Consider the following 17,583-nt stretch of genomic DNA (forward strand, 5'->3'; position numbering starts at 1 on the left):
TATGACATAGATTAGTTGTATAAGCACTCAAAAAATATAACATTTATTGATTATAAGAAGAGAAAGTTATGATTTGAAAACATAAGAAATTAAGACTTATCATAACCTAACCCAACATAAACCTTTAAATTCTGTGTTGTATTCATAGACCTTAATATGCTCATAGACGGAACGTTGTTGTAGTTCCGGTGTCCACGTTTGAGCGCACTGATCAAGATAGTAGTAATTACACCGCACATGCGCACTAAATGGTGGATAAACAGTATAATACTACGTATAATATGTAACACATATTATATATGTGAAAAAAATTGACATGATCTCACCGACCAACCCCGCCAGCTAGGCATGGTCCGTCGATTAGTATAAGGTCTATGGTTATTTTACAATAACTTCATGGCAGAGAAACATGCGTCCGCACTCAGCGCTATCTCGCGCCGCGGAAATTCTTCGTTCGGCCGAGGTCCGAGATAATATCATTGTTATTCGTTATCGTCTGGTGATGCACGTTTCCGCTGATGCTTACGACCTTGGTCCCGTTCACTTGTTGTCAAACGTTCAATTATTAATTTGTTACAATTTTCCATGACATCCATCGAACCACGTTCGTGATCATCTGTCCCGAGATAAAGAAGTTGAATCTGTTTATGACAACAACGCCAGATTTTTAACCTGCATTTTTTACGTGTGTAACTCGCAGCGTTCAGTCTCGCACAGTCACATGGTTTTCACCATTCGTCCGCAGCCGTCGTCAACCAACTCGATTTTGTACTTTTTCGACGTAGATCGTAAATTATCTCTAAAAACCCTTCAAACGATTCGGTACAATTTTTCAAGTCGCGTTTTCTTTTGTTATCTCTTTTTTTTCTTTATCACAACCACCTGTTGTTTTACTGTGGCCGCTGCTCCTCTTATTGTTGTAAACTCTGAGTAATTTTATTTTGTATTTCGTACAACTATACAGTCCGTCATTAAAAAAATAATTTCTACCGACAGTCGAACCTTATATTATTGCAATGGAGAGTACTGCGGTCAACGTAAAAGAAGAAGACACTGTTCCCGTTGTCGCTACCGCTGAAGTCGCCGTTATCGTTTCCGTTGTGGCAAAACCAATTGTAGTAAGTGATGCAATTGTTCCACCGATGAAGGTAGACAAAGAAATGATTATGACCACTAATGATGTTGACCATGTGGTGGTCAGCAAACTAGCCGTTGTGACAAACGAAACTACAATTACCGTTAACGCCACTAGTAACAATCCTGGAGTCGGAGAAGATCAATTAAATTTAGCCATGCCATCTGCAAAAATATCGACTAATGAGGCAGATGAGATTAAACACAATCTAGGTAAAAAAGTTTTGGATGAGCAACAGAAACTTGAGACAGTTACAGTTGAAAAGGATGTTGTTATAAATGATAATTCTGATATAAACCTAGATAGCTCTGTAAAAACAAAGTCAGGTGATGGTAATGAAGACTATAGTGAAGGAACTCAAAATGTGAGTAATCATTTATATTAATATTCTATATTTTGTCAATTGTGCTCTTAGCAAGGTTGTTGAGTGTAGGAAGTAAGAGTTGTGAATTATTATATAATTATATTGTGTCCATCAGATGTTCTTTTCAAAAAACGGTATTCAACAACTTAATGTATATTAACGCTCTAGATATAAATATTTGAAAAAATTAGATAAGAACCTACCTACATAATTAAAATAAATTTTCAAATAAGGTCAGCTATTTGGGTTTTGTGTATTTTGAGAATTTTAAATTCGGTAAACTCTATTTAGAATACCTATTCTGTAGGTAGGCACTAAAAAGAATTTTACATTACCTATAGACACCGAGATATTAAATGTTAATTATTAATAGATAGACAATTTTATTATTTTTAACAAAATACCATTTAAGTGTTGAGCTGTCCTTAGATTAACTCGAAGATTTATTTAACTACATATTTTACCTGATTATTTTATTTGTATAATTAGGTATATTTATTGTATTCCTAGTGAAGCCTTCAATAATAAATTATGATAAAATATTCGTTCAAACTTAAATTGTATTCTGTTGAAAAAAACCTCCCCATTTGAAAACCATAATAATTATCCAACTATATCTGCCTAGGAAGAAAATGTGCTCATTCTGCGAGATTTGCCACACCACCCTGCTATCAAAACCACTTCTCCTTTAGCAGGGTGTTGAGTGGAGATGCGCAGGAGAACTGATACTGGTAGAAACTGCTGCACATTTGCTTGCTGTACTAAGAATAGTTTTAAGTATAATTTTTATCTGATTGTTATTCCATTTTAGCTTGCAGCACCTACAGAACCTGAAGTACCTGTGTCCGTGGATGATGATACTAATGATCCACAGTACATACCTAGGAGTGGACTATTCTACGAGCATGACGACCGCATCGCATATAGTACAACAAGCTCTGAAGGATCAGAATCAATTAATGAATATGAAGAAGATTCAGGAGATGGCAATAGAATTTCTGAGTGAGTAGTGACTAAGAAATATAATTTTAGGCATGTATAGTATTAAATAAATAACACATTTTATTTTAATAATTATTAGTCATCGCAGCATTACAAGACGATATATGAGCATTAAAAAACAAAAATCAGTGACTCCAGTAATTACTGTCGAAAACACCGATTTAGCAGGTGGGGATGGAATATTGTCAACTAAAAAAGTCTTGGCCATATATAAGGTTGCTCCTACAATAAAAGACTCTCAAACTGCTGATGGATTAACTAAAAAACTCAGTGTAGGTTTTAGAAAATATCGTAACTTAGATGCTCTGGATAAGTGGACACATGATATGTATGATGAAAATGAGCAGACACCTAAAAGCCGTGATGAGTTACTGGCCTATTATGGATATGACATACGGGAAGAATCAGAGGCGCCTCGAGCTCGACGTCACCATAAATATGGGTAAGTTAATGATAGAAACTATTTATTTATAGTCTGCGTATATTAATAATTACAATTGCTTTCATTTAAGGCGAGCTGCCACCACCAAAAATACTCGTAGTTAACAGGATACAAAAGCTTACACTGGTGCTGCTGGCGGCCAACAGTCTATGAAAGTTAAGCGTGGAGGTATGGCTCGACGCAATGTCGCTGGTCCGAATAAGAATATCAACAAATCTACAACTGATGAGTACACCTCTGAATTCCCAGCCTTGGATGATACGAAAAAATCAGAGCCTACTGCTTCAAATGAGTCTCCTACAGTTGCAGAAGTCTCAAAACAGAATCAAGAACAACAACCGAAAACACTTTCTGTTCAGAATGAAGAAAAAAAATCTGTGGATTCAGTTGTGGAAACCACCAGCCAGGCTCGGCATCACACTCCGTCATCCCGAGCAACTTCAAAATATAGTACAAATTCCCCTACAAATCGTAGCAATCGCCAGGATCAGCAAAATGGTGGTCCTTCTTCTTCATCGACATCAACTAATACTAAAAATTATTTCAACCGGTCTTCAACAGAGTCTCCAATTGGCAAAGAGAAAGGCGCTCAAGTAAATCGAGACTCTCCAACAGCTAACTCAAACTTCTTTAACCGTAGACCACAACAAAACAGTGGTGGCCATAATCAACATCATAATAATAAGCATCAACACTACAACAATAGTCAAAGCGGTCAAGGACATAACCACCAGCACCAAAATTCTTCGCCTTCAGTATCTCGAGGCCGTAATTTCCATCAACATCAAACTTCGCAAAAATATAATCGTGATAGATATTTTTCTAAAGGATCAACACCTTTATCTTCATCCAGTTCAAATCAACACAACTACGATCAGCAGCATCATTCTGCAACACCTACTACAGCTGCCACAGCACGTATGAAAAATGGTGGTGGACATAATCAAAACTATAAGAATCGTCAATGTAAGTATTCTATCATAAAACACGTTCTCATTTTTAATTCTTCCAAATATTCTTCAATTATAATTTATAATATCCATGATTGGACTTGTTTTCAAGTGTGATCATTATTAGTATCAAAAACACCTAAGCATGAACTAGTTCATGCAATACTTCATTATACCCTTTCATTGCTCTAGACTATTACATTCACTGCTCAGTGTTCTAGAGTAGTAGAGTCTATACATACTACTGCAGTATTTCATTCCTGTATTTTATAATATTATGATTTACCGGTAATCATGAACCTTAGGAACCTCTGACTCGTATTATGCTTAACTTAAATAATTAGATCATATAGAATAATATTTTATTAATTAATAATAACTCATGATTTATCTATTCAAGATAAAAAGAAAAATCAACAAGTTGAACCACTTCCACCACCAACGCCGGTTGTACGAAGCTAAAAACGGTACTCAGTTCAAACCCGCAGGAAGCTCCCTGACCCTGTGCTAAATTTTGGCGGAATATCTAAGATACCTCAGCCACAGCCTCCAACTGCTCATAAACAAAACAGATTAGTTATGCAAGACCAACAAATGAAACCTGCGTCTCAAGAATTATTACAACATCAATCACCAGCGCTATTGAAAACACAGCAGTATCACCAACTCTCAGAACAAATACTTCATAACATGGTTCTAGATCACAACACCGGTATGATGAGTATGACTGCTGCTGATCCATCTATCTAACATCATCAAAGTGCTGAAAATCAGAATGCAGCTATTTACCAACCAGTACAAACAGGTACTACAGTTGTAACATCAATTTCATCTGGAACACAATCTTTACAACAACCAGTAAGCTTTTTATTTTAATTATTGGCTTCAATGAAAGTATTTTGTATACACTATTTTTAATGTTGAGTCTTATTTTATTTTCTCTTTAACACAAAATATATAGATATATGTTTACAAATTGATTATGTTAACACATTCTTCATAATCTTATTACTAAATATATATATACATGTAATTATAAAATAGTATATCAGAGTATATTTATAAATTATAACAAAAAAGAAATTGTTATCATATTTTTTTTTTCTAGAAAATCTTTACGACAACTACTTATCAACAACAGCAACTGTCACAACAACAGCCTTCTCCAAGAAGTGTCAATCTGGCTATGCCCATAGTGCCACCACCTCCAGAACCTAATCAACAACTAGGGATTTGAAAACCAATTATCTTACAACAGCTTCAACCAATTAAGAACAGCTTCCATAACTAATTCATATCTTCAACACAATATTGAACATTTTTCTTTTTTTTTAAACTTTTCTTAGTTTTTAACAATCATTTTTATAATAATTGGTTAAACCATTATTTTAGATAATAGTTTCAATTGATTCTGAGTTCAAGTTTTTTTTATAATATTTTTTTTTTAATATTCAACTATTATTATTTTATACTTCGTTCAAGAAACAAATCCAATTATATAATGCATTTTTAGGATGGATGACTACAATAGTATAGTATTACTCTGTAATATACCAAACTTACATGTCTATTTCATGTTAGTTTAATAGTTGTTGTAATGTTTGTTTGTCTAATCATTGTATCATCAACAATTAATTAAAATACCAATACACCATTAAAGCTAATACATTTTTTTTCAATTACATATTATTGTTATTTAAATAAAATAAAATAAAAACTTATTACTACATAATTATAGTAACTTATATTATTTATGTGTATCAGATATAGAGTAAATTTACTTTTTCCTTCAAATGAGTAGTTATAAACTAATAGAAACATATTTTTAGGTTTTTTTTAAGATTATAAAGAATTATTTAAGATTTTAAATATACCCGATAAGCAGTGGTAACTAATGCATTTTGGAAATCATTTATCAGTAATTGGAAATCATGAACAAAAAACTAAATAAAAAATGTTTCTAATTTTACATAGAGATATGTACAAGAAATATTGGTTTTCAGTTAGTGTCAGTAGTTATATTTATTGGTCCCAGCTGCTTTTTTGCATGGTATCAGAGAGTGGGTCAGTTTGAAATGAATAATATATACCAACATATGATGATTCGGAGTTGTGAACCAATCGGTTACATTTTCAAACGGCCTACCAATAATTATTATATTACCACATATCTTTGAGGTGGCAATTGTTTTAATTTTTACAATTGAGTTGTCCTTCATCTTCACATATCGATCTTCCTTGTTAATTGTTATAGATATAGTATATAATTTTAATCCAGAATATTGTGGATACACCGCATCACTCATATAGCCATGTAAGAGACGGGTGATGAAATAGTATTATTGATTTTTTAAATTACTTCATTATTTTTTATTTCCCAATATCTTTGACCGATTTGTTCTAATGGCTTGTATAATGACCTGATATCTTTTTTAACATTTGCATAGAACTTTCAAACGGAAAAGCATAACAAGTAAGAAGAGCTCCCAACTCCATAGCCTCGCTAGCTGAATGAAGAACTCAGTGCACAGTATAAGAAACATTTTCTTTACCATACAAGTGTTCAAACTGGGATACCAAATGGCACAATAATCTGTCTGCATATTTATTGTTTATTAAGTTTAATGTAGGAGACAGAAGTATTGTCAAGTATTTCCCACAATTCATCTGATGTACTCTTTGATATTGGCAAACCGCATCTTCCTACATTTAAATCTAATACATCAGGTAGTCAAATATTCTTCAATGCCAGATTTTTGATCACAGTAGATAAAACAATATTATAGTAATCTCCTCCACTTATTGATTTAATTAGAATTTATTTTGGTGTTCTAAGTACAGTTTTAGCATGTGCGGGTAAGTTAGAATGTCCTCTTAGGCACAAGCCTTTTAACAACTCAGATAAATCTTCATGGTTTATATTATATTTGGCGATCCGTGAGCATAAAAACTGATATAGAGAAAATAATTCATCAGAAACATTATTCTGTGGGCTACGATGTTCAGTTTATAATGTATTTATTTATTTTGACAGTGGTGGACTGGACGACCGAGATACCGGGAAATTTCCCGGTTGGCCACTGCTCGTATAAAATATACATTTATTAATATTATTATTGTTAAATTATAAAATAGGTGCAGAAAAAGCAAGAGAAAAAAACGAAAAGCTGTTGTTGGCCTGAGCAAACAACGTTTAACACTAAATGAACTTTTAAAACCACAAAAACAAACTCTAAATAAAAAGGCAGATAAAATTAAATGTATTTATTATACAGTTTAGTTAATAGGCAATAACTAATGTTTTAATTTTTAATTTAAATTGAACTTCTTAATGTCTATTTTTCAAATTTATTATTTTTAAAGTATTAATAAATTCAATACAGAAATTTGAAATATGGCTGATAACATTAATGATACAAATTTAAATTATATTTTTGGCCAATTGTTTCACACAGGTGCAATTGAAAACATAAGAAACAAATAAATACAAATACCTAAATAAAATGTTAATTATTTTATCATTAAATGTTTATAACATGCAGTTTACTATTTGTAGAGTATTGATGAACTTAGTTCAGGTATGAGAAAATTTGTGATGACAAAAATGATAAAAATTCAAATGGTTATGTTTTTGGAGATGTTATAGTTACAGTTATGGCTGAAAATGTGGAAAATGTAAGTATAATAAATAAGTTGTATGTAATTCATATTTAATTGTTATAGTTGTATCCTGTAAATAATAATTATTGTGTTAAATAAATGTAGGAAACAATAATTAAGGATAAACAAGATAATGTATTTTATAAAAATGTACATAATGAAGTATGTATTTTCAAAAACCATCTCAGTATAATATGCTTAATCATTTTTTTGTATTCCATCCTATTCAATCACTTGTTGGACATTTATTCAAATCATTCAAAGCATATTTCAGAAAAAATAAAACCAATTGATCATGGTTGACTTTAAATAATAATAGAAAAAAATAATAGGAAAGAAGAGGCAAAGAAAAATATTCAAATAATTGAAAGATTAATTATTAATGTTGTAAAATTAATAGGCTCTAGAAGAAGTCTTAGTTAGTAAGTTTTAGTTTTAAGAAGTCCAAGGTAATAGGAATGAGTCCACATTATCGTTTTTAGACCCCGAAGCAGACCATGGTAATTTTCTTGATAAAATATAACTTTTAAAGAAATATGATATTGTTTTAAGTGAACACATTGATAAAAGAGTTAAATATGCTCAAGTAAAATCTTTATAATTTATATCATAAGTCAACAAACTGCTCAAATCAGAGGGTCATTAATAACTTTTTTATTGAAAACAATTATTAATGTGATGTGATTGATATAATTAATATGTTAATGAAAAAATCAATACTTATAGAAGCTCAAGCAGCTGGTATGTTTTCTATTCAAACAGACCCAACACAAGACATTTCGGTTCAAGATCAATGTTCAATCATTAAACAATATGTCAATATGATTGGTGTTAATGAACAATTATTTGCAGTAATTACTATGCAAGATTCAAAAGATAAGGGCTTTCATACTATGTTGGAAAATATTTTAACTAAAAATGGACTTAACACTGAAAATTGTATAGGGAATGCTACAGATGGAGCAGCAAATATGCAGGGAAAATATAATAGGTATTCTACTTTTCTATCTAAATCATCACCCAATCAAGTGCATGTGTGGTATTATAGTCGTATTAGTCTATACTCTATACTATAGAGTCGAAAATCTCTGTTCGCATAAATATGATGTCGAAAACTGCAGTAATATTTTTAGAGCTTTTTTACCAACTTTAGCGTGAATATTTTCAACATGAATCTAAAATTCATTTAATGGAACACCGCAACGACTGAAATACGTTTCGTAATGATGACTAAAACCAGACTGATTGTACTGAAATTGTTAGTATATTATTAAATTACTACTGTCGATGCATGTAACATGTTGTAAAAAAATTTAAAAAAGATAAAGTCTCACGTATTTCACATAGCAATCAAACCGGTATGAACATTTTAATAGATCGAATATCGTAATATTTCTACAAAATACATGAAACATAATAGGTGTTATATTATAGTCTGTTTTATTACGTACAGTGCTATATTTTTCATGAAATCATTTTTTCTTAAAAAATATATTTCGAACAATTTTGCGACACCCTGGTTGGGAATCTCTCCTCTATAGAGTACCTAGTTTAAAGATTTGATTAAATCTATTAATTAAAGCCCAAATGGTTTCTTGTTTCTTATATATAGGGTACATACTTCAAGAAAAAAAATATTGTGGTATTGTGTTACGACGAGTACCAGTCATAGTTATGAAAATTGGACATTTTATACATTTTTAACTGCAAACTAGTTAAAATATTTTGTTATTTAACGAGGTTTTCGAAGTTTTAGCTTTAAATGCTTATAAAATGCGAACCTATGTATCTTTATTATTTTTAAATAGCTATATTAAGAACTTAATACGTTAACCATCTCGATTATTCATTGCTTATATTTTTAAAAGTTAACACTACACTTTTTATAATGAATTATGGATTTTTGACTGAAAGAATATTTCTATAAAAGCAATTGTACTAAAAAATAGAAGCCATTTGCACATCAACTTGTTATATAGAACTATATTATAGGGAATGACCTATATTACTCAATGCTTAAACCGTGGTATTACTAATAAGTGATACACTGTGATGTCTGACACAATATTATAATATTATATGGCTAAAGATCAAATTTACTTAATTACACCACCGACGGCGTTATCAGTGACAAGCTCTAGGCTTGACAATACCCACTGCCTATTCAAGATAATATCATATAGAAAACACTACGACGACTCACTCTCGTTCTTTTTCCCAGTTCAACGGTCTACAACGATCAGTACCCGAAGTATACATTTATTTTTAAGTGTGTGTGATGAACATAATTATGGAGTAAGCACCATTCATGAATCTTAAACAACGGCGGTTTTGCTGAGTGAGTGTTGCTTTTATTATATTATGATGTTATGATCAAATATATCCAGCTGGTATGTGAGTAATGATCAAATTATTATTATTATTTTTTAGTCTGTACCTCGGAGTCTACAAACTAGGTTGTCCTAAATTATTAAGATTGTTTCATCATGTATATGTATATTATGACATTTCCCACCCATTATTATTTCAGTCGAGTTTTATGCCATTCAGCTTTCACGGCCCTAACTTAATACAATAAAATCATCTTTCGTTTGGCAAATGCATGTGATTATTTATTTCCTTTTTTCTTTCTCTCCTTAATAACAATTCTACGATGGTCTGGCTTCTAGAGGTCTAGGCTCGTGGTTGGAGATCTTCTGGAAAGTTCAAGTCAACCATTAGGAGCTGTATGGACAGCTTATAGAGTCTCAACTCTTGGAGTACTTGCAGTTGTACTTGGAGGTTTTTGTTTCAGTTACATAGATACTTGTATTTCGTGTTTATCGCCTTGAAACCCCTTCTTTCGAGTTCGTTCCACAACACTTTCAACACTATTGAGAGTGGATGTTACAACGTGTGGCTTATTAAAGCTCGATCAAAAACAACAAAAATAATAATCGCTATCCGAGTTGAGAATATTATCCTCTGCTAGTAGTTTGACTTTAACCTCTTCTCACACTCGATCGAACTACAAATTTTATTATTTATTTATTCATCTGTCATTTAACTAAGATCTCCCATTACCAGCAATCAGCACTTACCAACGAAACAATGAAAAATGGTTGACATCCGAAAAATTTAATAAGCATGCGTGTTTGTTGCATTTCGGTGCATTTTTATTATCACTTATTTTATTGTGCATGGGTTATTACTTAACATACCTGATTAGGTTCTAAATTATTTTGTTGGTTATAAATCTGTTAATTGTGCACTGTACCAACATTTGAAATATTTCACACACGGTGTCTGAAAATCATTAGATTTTACCATAACTATAAATGTCCCAAAAAATCAAGAATTCAAAATACAGCATAAACATTTATTGAAGTTATATTATAAAACAATATTTTTCTCAAAAAATAGTAATTAAATATATTCAAGTACCTAGTGTTGATATAGCACAAATTGAGTTATTATGGAATGACAGTTATTATTTATTAGCATTTCGTCACGCAATTTACATAAAATCTATGTAGAAAGTACATGGATTTTATATTTTAAAAGATTATGAAATAAACAAACATTTTAACATTTTGGATGGATTTTGTGCAAGGTTATGGGAGTAAATGATAGTAATGATTAATTGACTTTTTCGTAATGAATATGTTCATTAAGTATGACCAAACTTATCTAGTTAGATGTATCAGGGATTATGAAAGAAGCATTTGCAACACATCCATCTAACATAGTGTGGTCAAGCATTAGTTCTCTTGGTACTTTGCGCCACGATAGCACATCAAATACATAAAATGTGCCACGTTGAAATTTACCATCCATATCAGAATTACTTGATCCAGAAACAAGAGTGATCCATATATGTTGTCCTGTATGATAACGCCAACCTCGTGTACGCCTATAGCATCAAATTATAACTTAATTAGATACACAGGGTGTTCCAAATGTTACGTGACAGCAGATTTCAGCATGATATATTTAAATTAGGGAAAATGTCTTATGTGCAAACATTTTTGAAACATATTATTATAATCTAAACTAATTTTATATCAAATATTTTCTTTATTAATTAATATGGAGGGGAGGGTTAATCTAATTAATATGGAGAGGCTAACCTAACCTAACTTAGGGGTGACTTAAAATTTAAATGGAAACCTATATTTTTAAAATATGATTCGTGCACAGTTTAATTTTCAATGAACTTTGACTGGTTGTTTACATTAATGTGTAAATAATTGAAGGTGGTATCGACTTCTGAATATTGGTGTTAATTTATAAAATGTCAACAGTGAATAATACTAAAAGTGCTTCCGCTGTACGACCTTAATAATCCGGATATCGAATTATAAATGTATTACAGTATTCAGTAGTCAGTACAAAACGTTTAATATCCGTATTGCTGTTTCATATTGTAATCAATTATAGATTATTTTTATTTATGGTGTACTTATTGGGTTTCTTAATCCAGGAATCGATGAGTATAGATCACGATTAAAGTTATACAGGTTGCAGATTGAACTATAGTAAACAGCTTTCAAATTGACTCACGAAGTGCCGACTTAAAACAGGTGGAAAAAATAACTACTAGCTCTTTTTATCTATACTCAACAATACGTGTCAACATTTAGAATTAATTTTATAAGTTAAACACAGGCCCGGCTCCTACTCCCTCCGTCTACAACGCTCGTACGACATAGGTACCTTAAGTATCTTTCCGATACCGTACTCGCACTGAGTTCCTCCCAATGTTGTGACGACCACTTCTGTATGACCCTCTGTATGTGACAGCACAACGATCGACGACATACCCGTACTACCACCACCCAGAGACCATTCACGGTATCCAGTCGACCAAATCTCTCACTCGCCTTCAAGCTACTCGAATGCCTCGTAGTCTAACCTAACCACCACGGTTCAGACAACTTATCATCATTGCATAAAGATAAGCTTTCTGTGTTTCACATCAAAATAACATCGTTATTGATCTCAACATAAAGGCTTACAGAAAAAAGATTTCTTTTTGGGGGTGGGGGGTGGGGGAGGAGAGTTAGTAGTTTAAAAATTGATCCTGGACAAATGGTTTTTGTTATTTTTTGGAGCCATTTCATTACATACCTACGCTGCTACAGCCCGGTCCGTTTCGAAATATTGGAAAATTTTTAAACCAATATTTAGTATGAATTTGCATGGCTAAAATTAAAATTTGAAATATATTGGTTTAACATCTAAACCCAAAATTTGAAGTACCGAGCTGTCGTGACGTACGTTATTTCATCATTAGGTTGAAAAATATTTTCAATGTTCTTATTATATAAGCAAATAAAAAAATCAAGTTATAATACTAACTATGAAAAAAAAAATAATCATTACTAGGGTTCGGGACTTATAGCACTAAAAAGCACTAAAATATGCGCTTAAATATGACCCGATAAACTTTAAAATTATGCACTCAAAATGAAAAAAAAACACTTGAGTCATTAAAAAAAGGTTTTATTTCATACAAATATAAAAAAAATTGGAATTTAAATATAATTATTAATTAATACATTTAAAAAAATAAAAATAAAATCTTTAAAAACTGGGTTTTGAAGCGTCACTAAAAAAAAAAAAAAAAAATATGCAAAAACCTATAAAATATGCAAAATAAAATTTCATATTTGATTTCTCCGTACTATAAAACGTATTTGTACATCACTCTGCTGTGTTTTAAACAATAAGTAGGTACCTATATTGATATAACTTTTTATAAACTTGCAGTTATATTTTACAAGGTTATTTACACAAAACTAACTATTTTTAACCAATTTGAAAATATTAATTCTTTAACAAAATTGTTGAGTTATTTATTTAAACATCGTCTCATTTATTGATGTAATAAATAAAGCGAAATAGTAAATATATAATTTATAATTCAATTTAACTCACTTTAAACCTCAAGTACTAAAAATGTTCACTAAGTTTAAATTGTGAAGTATGTTTTCGTTAGAGATTTATGAAACTGCTGGCTTTCATGGCAACTCTGCATTTCTTTAGTTACCTACCTAGATATAAACGAGGCAGGTATCTATGGTATATAATATATATCATAGATTGTTTTATTAAAAAAAAAGAATAACCTTTCGAAAAAATTTAGCAACCATACATATATTGATAGCTCGATCATTTTAATATAATAAAATGTACTAAATGACAATAATAATTTGACGAAATATTTTTAAATATTGATTCTTACACATAAAAGTTTTAAAAATTTCAAATTGCATCAAATCTATTAAAATTCAATTAAAAGTTATAAAAATGATGAGCTTTTGAAAATAATGAATTTGCTTTCAAATTTATTTTACCATACATATCTTGGATGTTGGATAATTTTAATATACTAAAATTAAATTGTACAACAAAATTAATTGCCTTTTTATCAGTGAACATTGATCCTTATATCAAAATTGTTAAATTGTTATAAATGTCTCTACACTTATGGAAGTTAAATTAATTTTTTTTAAATTTCTTCAAATCCAGACACAGAAAATGCTTTTAAATATGTTACGAATTAGGAACAAAAATGGACATAAGAAGTTTTCAATCCCGCCCTTAAACTTAACTTTTTTCACTGGTCAGAATATATTATTATAATTTTTACTGATACAATTGACATACTTAAAGTATTTGATAGTTATATTTGATATCATGACTGAAATTTATGTATGTTATTAGTTATTACTTATTATTTAAATTTAAAAATATTTTTAGGTATTTACATAAATACAGGTACCTATTCATATAAATTTTAAATAATTGTATGCTATCTATTTATACAACAATTTAAAATAATACTGTTATTGCCTAGATGGTACAATATACAATATACATAATATTTAAGGTAAGTATATTATCTAATGTGTTGTCATCTTTTATTATCAATACAATCATGTGATTTGACCTATGTAATATAAAATTAAATTAAGATACCAAACACTAATTTATTACTACAATAAATTGATAGTTAGCCTATAGATTATTAAGGTTGTTCAATAATGCATCGTCGTATAACAAAATCACGAACATTCATTATTATTATTCTTCATTAATAGCATTTTACAAAATAAGTACAAAATTCAAATGTAAACAGCTACTTTAATTATTGACCCATAATTATGAATAATACGTCAAATGCATAAAAAAAATAAATATAGGTTTCTATTTGAATTTTAAAATTTGCTCTTAAAATATCCTTTTTTTAATGAATAAAAAAAAATAGTGATATAAAATTAGTTCAGATTATATGATTCAAAGAGGTGTTCACATAGGTCATTTTTTCCTAATTTAAGTATACCATGCTGAAATTTGGATCACTCAAAAATGGATAATTACTCACAATTCACTAGCAACAGCCATCTGTATTCCATCACCAAAATGAGTATAAAAAAGATAGAACAATAAATCTTCCTTATACTCGGAAAACTTAATTGGAGCTAACTTATCCCTAAAATTAACATCCATAATTAATTCACCAAAAAATGTTCACACTTTAATATTTTATTTTTTTACTTGATTTTGTGATGAATCTTATATTCTGAAGGTACATCAAATTCAATGTTATGGGGTTCCAGTGGAGAATTTTCAAATGGACCTGCAAATGTTGGATAAATGTTTTCAGGGGAATTCAAATTCATACCAAGGCTTGTCAAATCTTGTCCGAAAGTCAATGCTACCAATTTAGGATCATATTCGGCAGCTCTCATAGTAACCAGTTGACCAATAATTCCAAATTGATCACGCAGCATACTGCTAGGTATGTTAGTAACTTTACCTAAATAACAATATATTAATAAAAATAAAAATAAAAATAAAAATTTTATCTAAAAGACCATCATCAAGCGATGTTTGAACTCCAAGTTTTGGTAGAGTACTACCATTCATATGAAAATCTATATCTAAATGGCTTCGGCTTGAACTATGATCGATAAATTGATCCATTTTAAGCTTATTTAACAATTTAGATCCAGTGTTTGAATTACTCCACTGTTGGTTTGAATCTACCATAGTAGGTGGAGTATTAGCAACATTGTGCATTCGCATTTGAGTACCAGGCAATGCTGGAAAATCTTTATTCTGCATTTTAAATTCACTTGTCTCTGAATTTGAAGTTTTCATCACTTTGACTAATACAAAAATAATTCAAATAATATTAAACCCAGCCATAAATAATGACTTTAAATAATACACTATACATGCATTCAATTATAATGAATAATAAAATAAATAATAAAATAAATAATAAAATAAATAAACACATAAATACATTTTATTTAAAAAAAAAAAAATAAAATAAATAACTCACAACTAAAGTAATGATCATATTTTTTGAACAGTGAATGTTTACCATAAGGTCTCCCTATGGGCACAGTGTTAGAATATTGGCTACCAATATTATCTCTTGGTCCATTGACAGATAAATTTTGTTCATTGATGAGAGGAAAGTTAGATTGATCTATAGGAGGATGTACACCATTATTGCTGTTGATTTGATTGCAGTCAAATGTCGGTTGAAAATCGGATTGTGGGGACAAATCATGGCCAGATGTGAACAGACTGTTATCTGAATTTGGACCACCAACATAGTTATTCAATATGTCGCTCATGGTAATTTGAGAATTCCTGTAAAATACAAAAAATTAATTTTTCTACCAAAACAGTTAATTTTAACAAACCATTGTGGCAATTGTGTCACAGCATTTGGCATCATATTATGGCTTTGCCTATTCAAATTCAGTAAACTCTGTGTCACAAGATTTGGCAAGATGTTATGGTCTTGTTTATCCATGTTCGCTATACTCTGTGTCATATGATTTGACATTATATTATGGTCTAGTTTATTCATATTAGCTGTATTCTGTGACATAGAATTTAGCATAATACTAAAGTTTTGTCTATTCAAATTCGATAAACTCTGTGCCACTAGATTTGGCATCATGTTATGTTCTTGTTTATTCGGGTTTGTTGCATTCTGTGAGACATTTAGCATTGTATTAAAATTTTGGCTCTTCAGACTCGCTAATCTCTGTGTCACAAGATTAGGCATAGTGATATGGTTTTGATTGTTCATGTTTACTGTATTATGTGTCATGGAATTTGTAATCGTATTGTGATTTTGCACATCTAAGTCCGTTGTACACCCATTGAAATTATTGACATTTCTTCTGGAACTATTGAACTGTGATGGATGCACGTTCTTTAATGATTTATTAGATGATGGATTTTTTTTTGATCGAACCATTTAGTATTATTTGGTTAATTCAATAAAAGCAATTAAACAAATTGACTATTTGATATGTGACCATTCAAAAAAATCGAAGTCAGCTTGCTGTAATGATATTCAAATATTTTATTTAAAATTAAAATTAAATAGATTGTTTAATGCTGGGTTGCATGGACAATTACTTAACATTTAATGAATCAACAGTGAGCTAATGGTATTTTACATGATTTAGTGGCACTTGATTGGTTTATTAAATTGTATTGTTAGTTCATTTTTCATGCAACCTGGTATAAGTATTATATTATATCAACTAACTTGGTATTGGTATACCTACTTATTGTCAAAGCCAAGCTAATTAATGTTATACTTTTCAGAAATGTCAATACATTTTAATAAAAATTATGTGTGACAATTTAAAAATAGCTTATTTTGATTTAGAAATAAATTAGTAGGTATTATACTATTAAATTAATTGAAAATAAAACAATTATACAATAAAACATAGTACCTATTAACTGGAAAGATTCCTTGAAAGATTCAAAATCAAGCTTTAAACAAATAGCTTTATTTATTAAAATGTACAACTGAAAAGATATAACTCAATCATCCTTCTTTAAAGAAATTATTCACTGAGAGGCTTATCTCAATAGATAACTCATAAAAATGTAACCTTATCAATTTTATTAAAATCATCTATAATCAGTTGGGTTAGATGATAAATATTTTGAAATAAAATTTATCATTTTAGTGCTTAACATTATTACTTATTAGAGTACC

At 30.2% G+C, this 17,583-nt stretch overlaps 1 protein-coding gene and 1 pseudogene across 1 annotated transcript; one reads left to right on the top strand and one right to left on the bottom strand.

The window, feature by feature from the left end:
- The first annotated feature begins 675 nt into the window (after positions 1-675).
- On the top strand, positions 676-5,270 carry LOC111029995 (annotated as a pseudogene).
- A 5,629-nt stretch (positions 5,271-10,899) lies between these two features.
- On the bottom strand, positions 10,900-16,908 carry LOC111029977 (CCR4-NOT transcription complex subunit 2-like). The gene is made up of 6 exons (XM_022309254.1): positions 16,259-16,908; positions 15,889-16,205; positions 15,416-15,709; positions 15,096-15,357; positions 14,923-15,030; positions 10,900-11,445 (listed from the first exon to the last, which is right to left on the bottom strand). The coding sequence occupies exons 1-6, from the start codon at positions 16,822-16,824 to the stop codon at positions 11,223-11,225; spliced, it is 1,770 nt and encodes a 589-aa protein (XP_022164946.1). The 5' UTR covers positions 16,825-16,908; the 3' UTR covers positions 10,900-11,222.
- Between the last annotated feature and the right edge of the window lie 675 nt (positions 16,909-17,583).

This window comes from Myzus persicae, unplaced genomic scaffold, assembly GCF_001856785.1.
Source record: "Myzus persicae strain clone G006 unplaced genomic scaffold, MPER_G0061.0, whole genome shotgun sequence".
NCBI lineage: Eukaryota > Metazoa > Arthropoda > Insecta > Hemiptera > Aphididae > Myzus > Myzus persicae.

Excerpts from the sequence above, each read along its gene's own strand:
- LOC111029977 (XM_022309254.1), bottom strand. The coding sequence starts at position 16,824 with ATGGTTCGATCAAAAAAAAATCCATCATCTAATAAATCATTAAAGAAC. Across the intron at positions 16,206-16,258 it reads GTGACACAATTGCCACAATG|GAATTCTCAAATTACCATGA; the intron begins GTTTGTTAAAAT and ends TGTATTTTACAG. Across the intron at positions 15,358-15,415 it reads TCAAACATCGCTTGATGATG|GTAAAGTTACTAACATACCT; the intron begins GTCTTTTAGATA and ends ATTGTTATTTAG.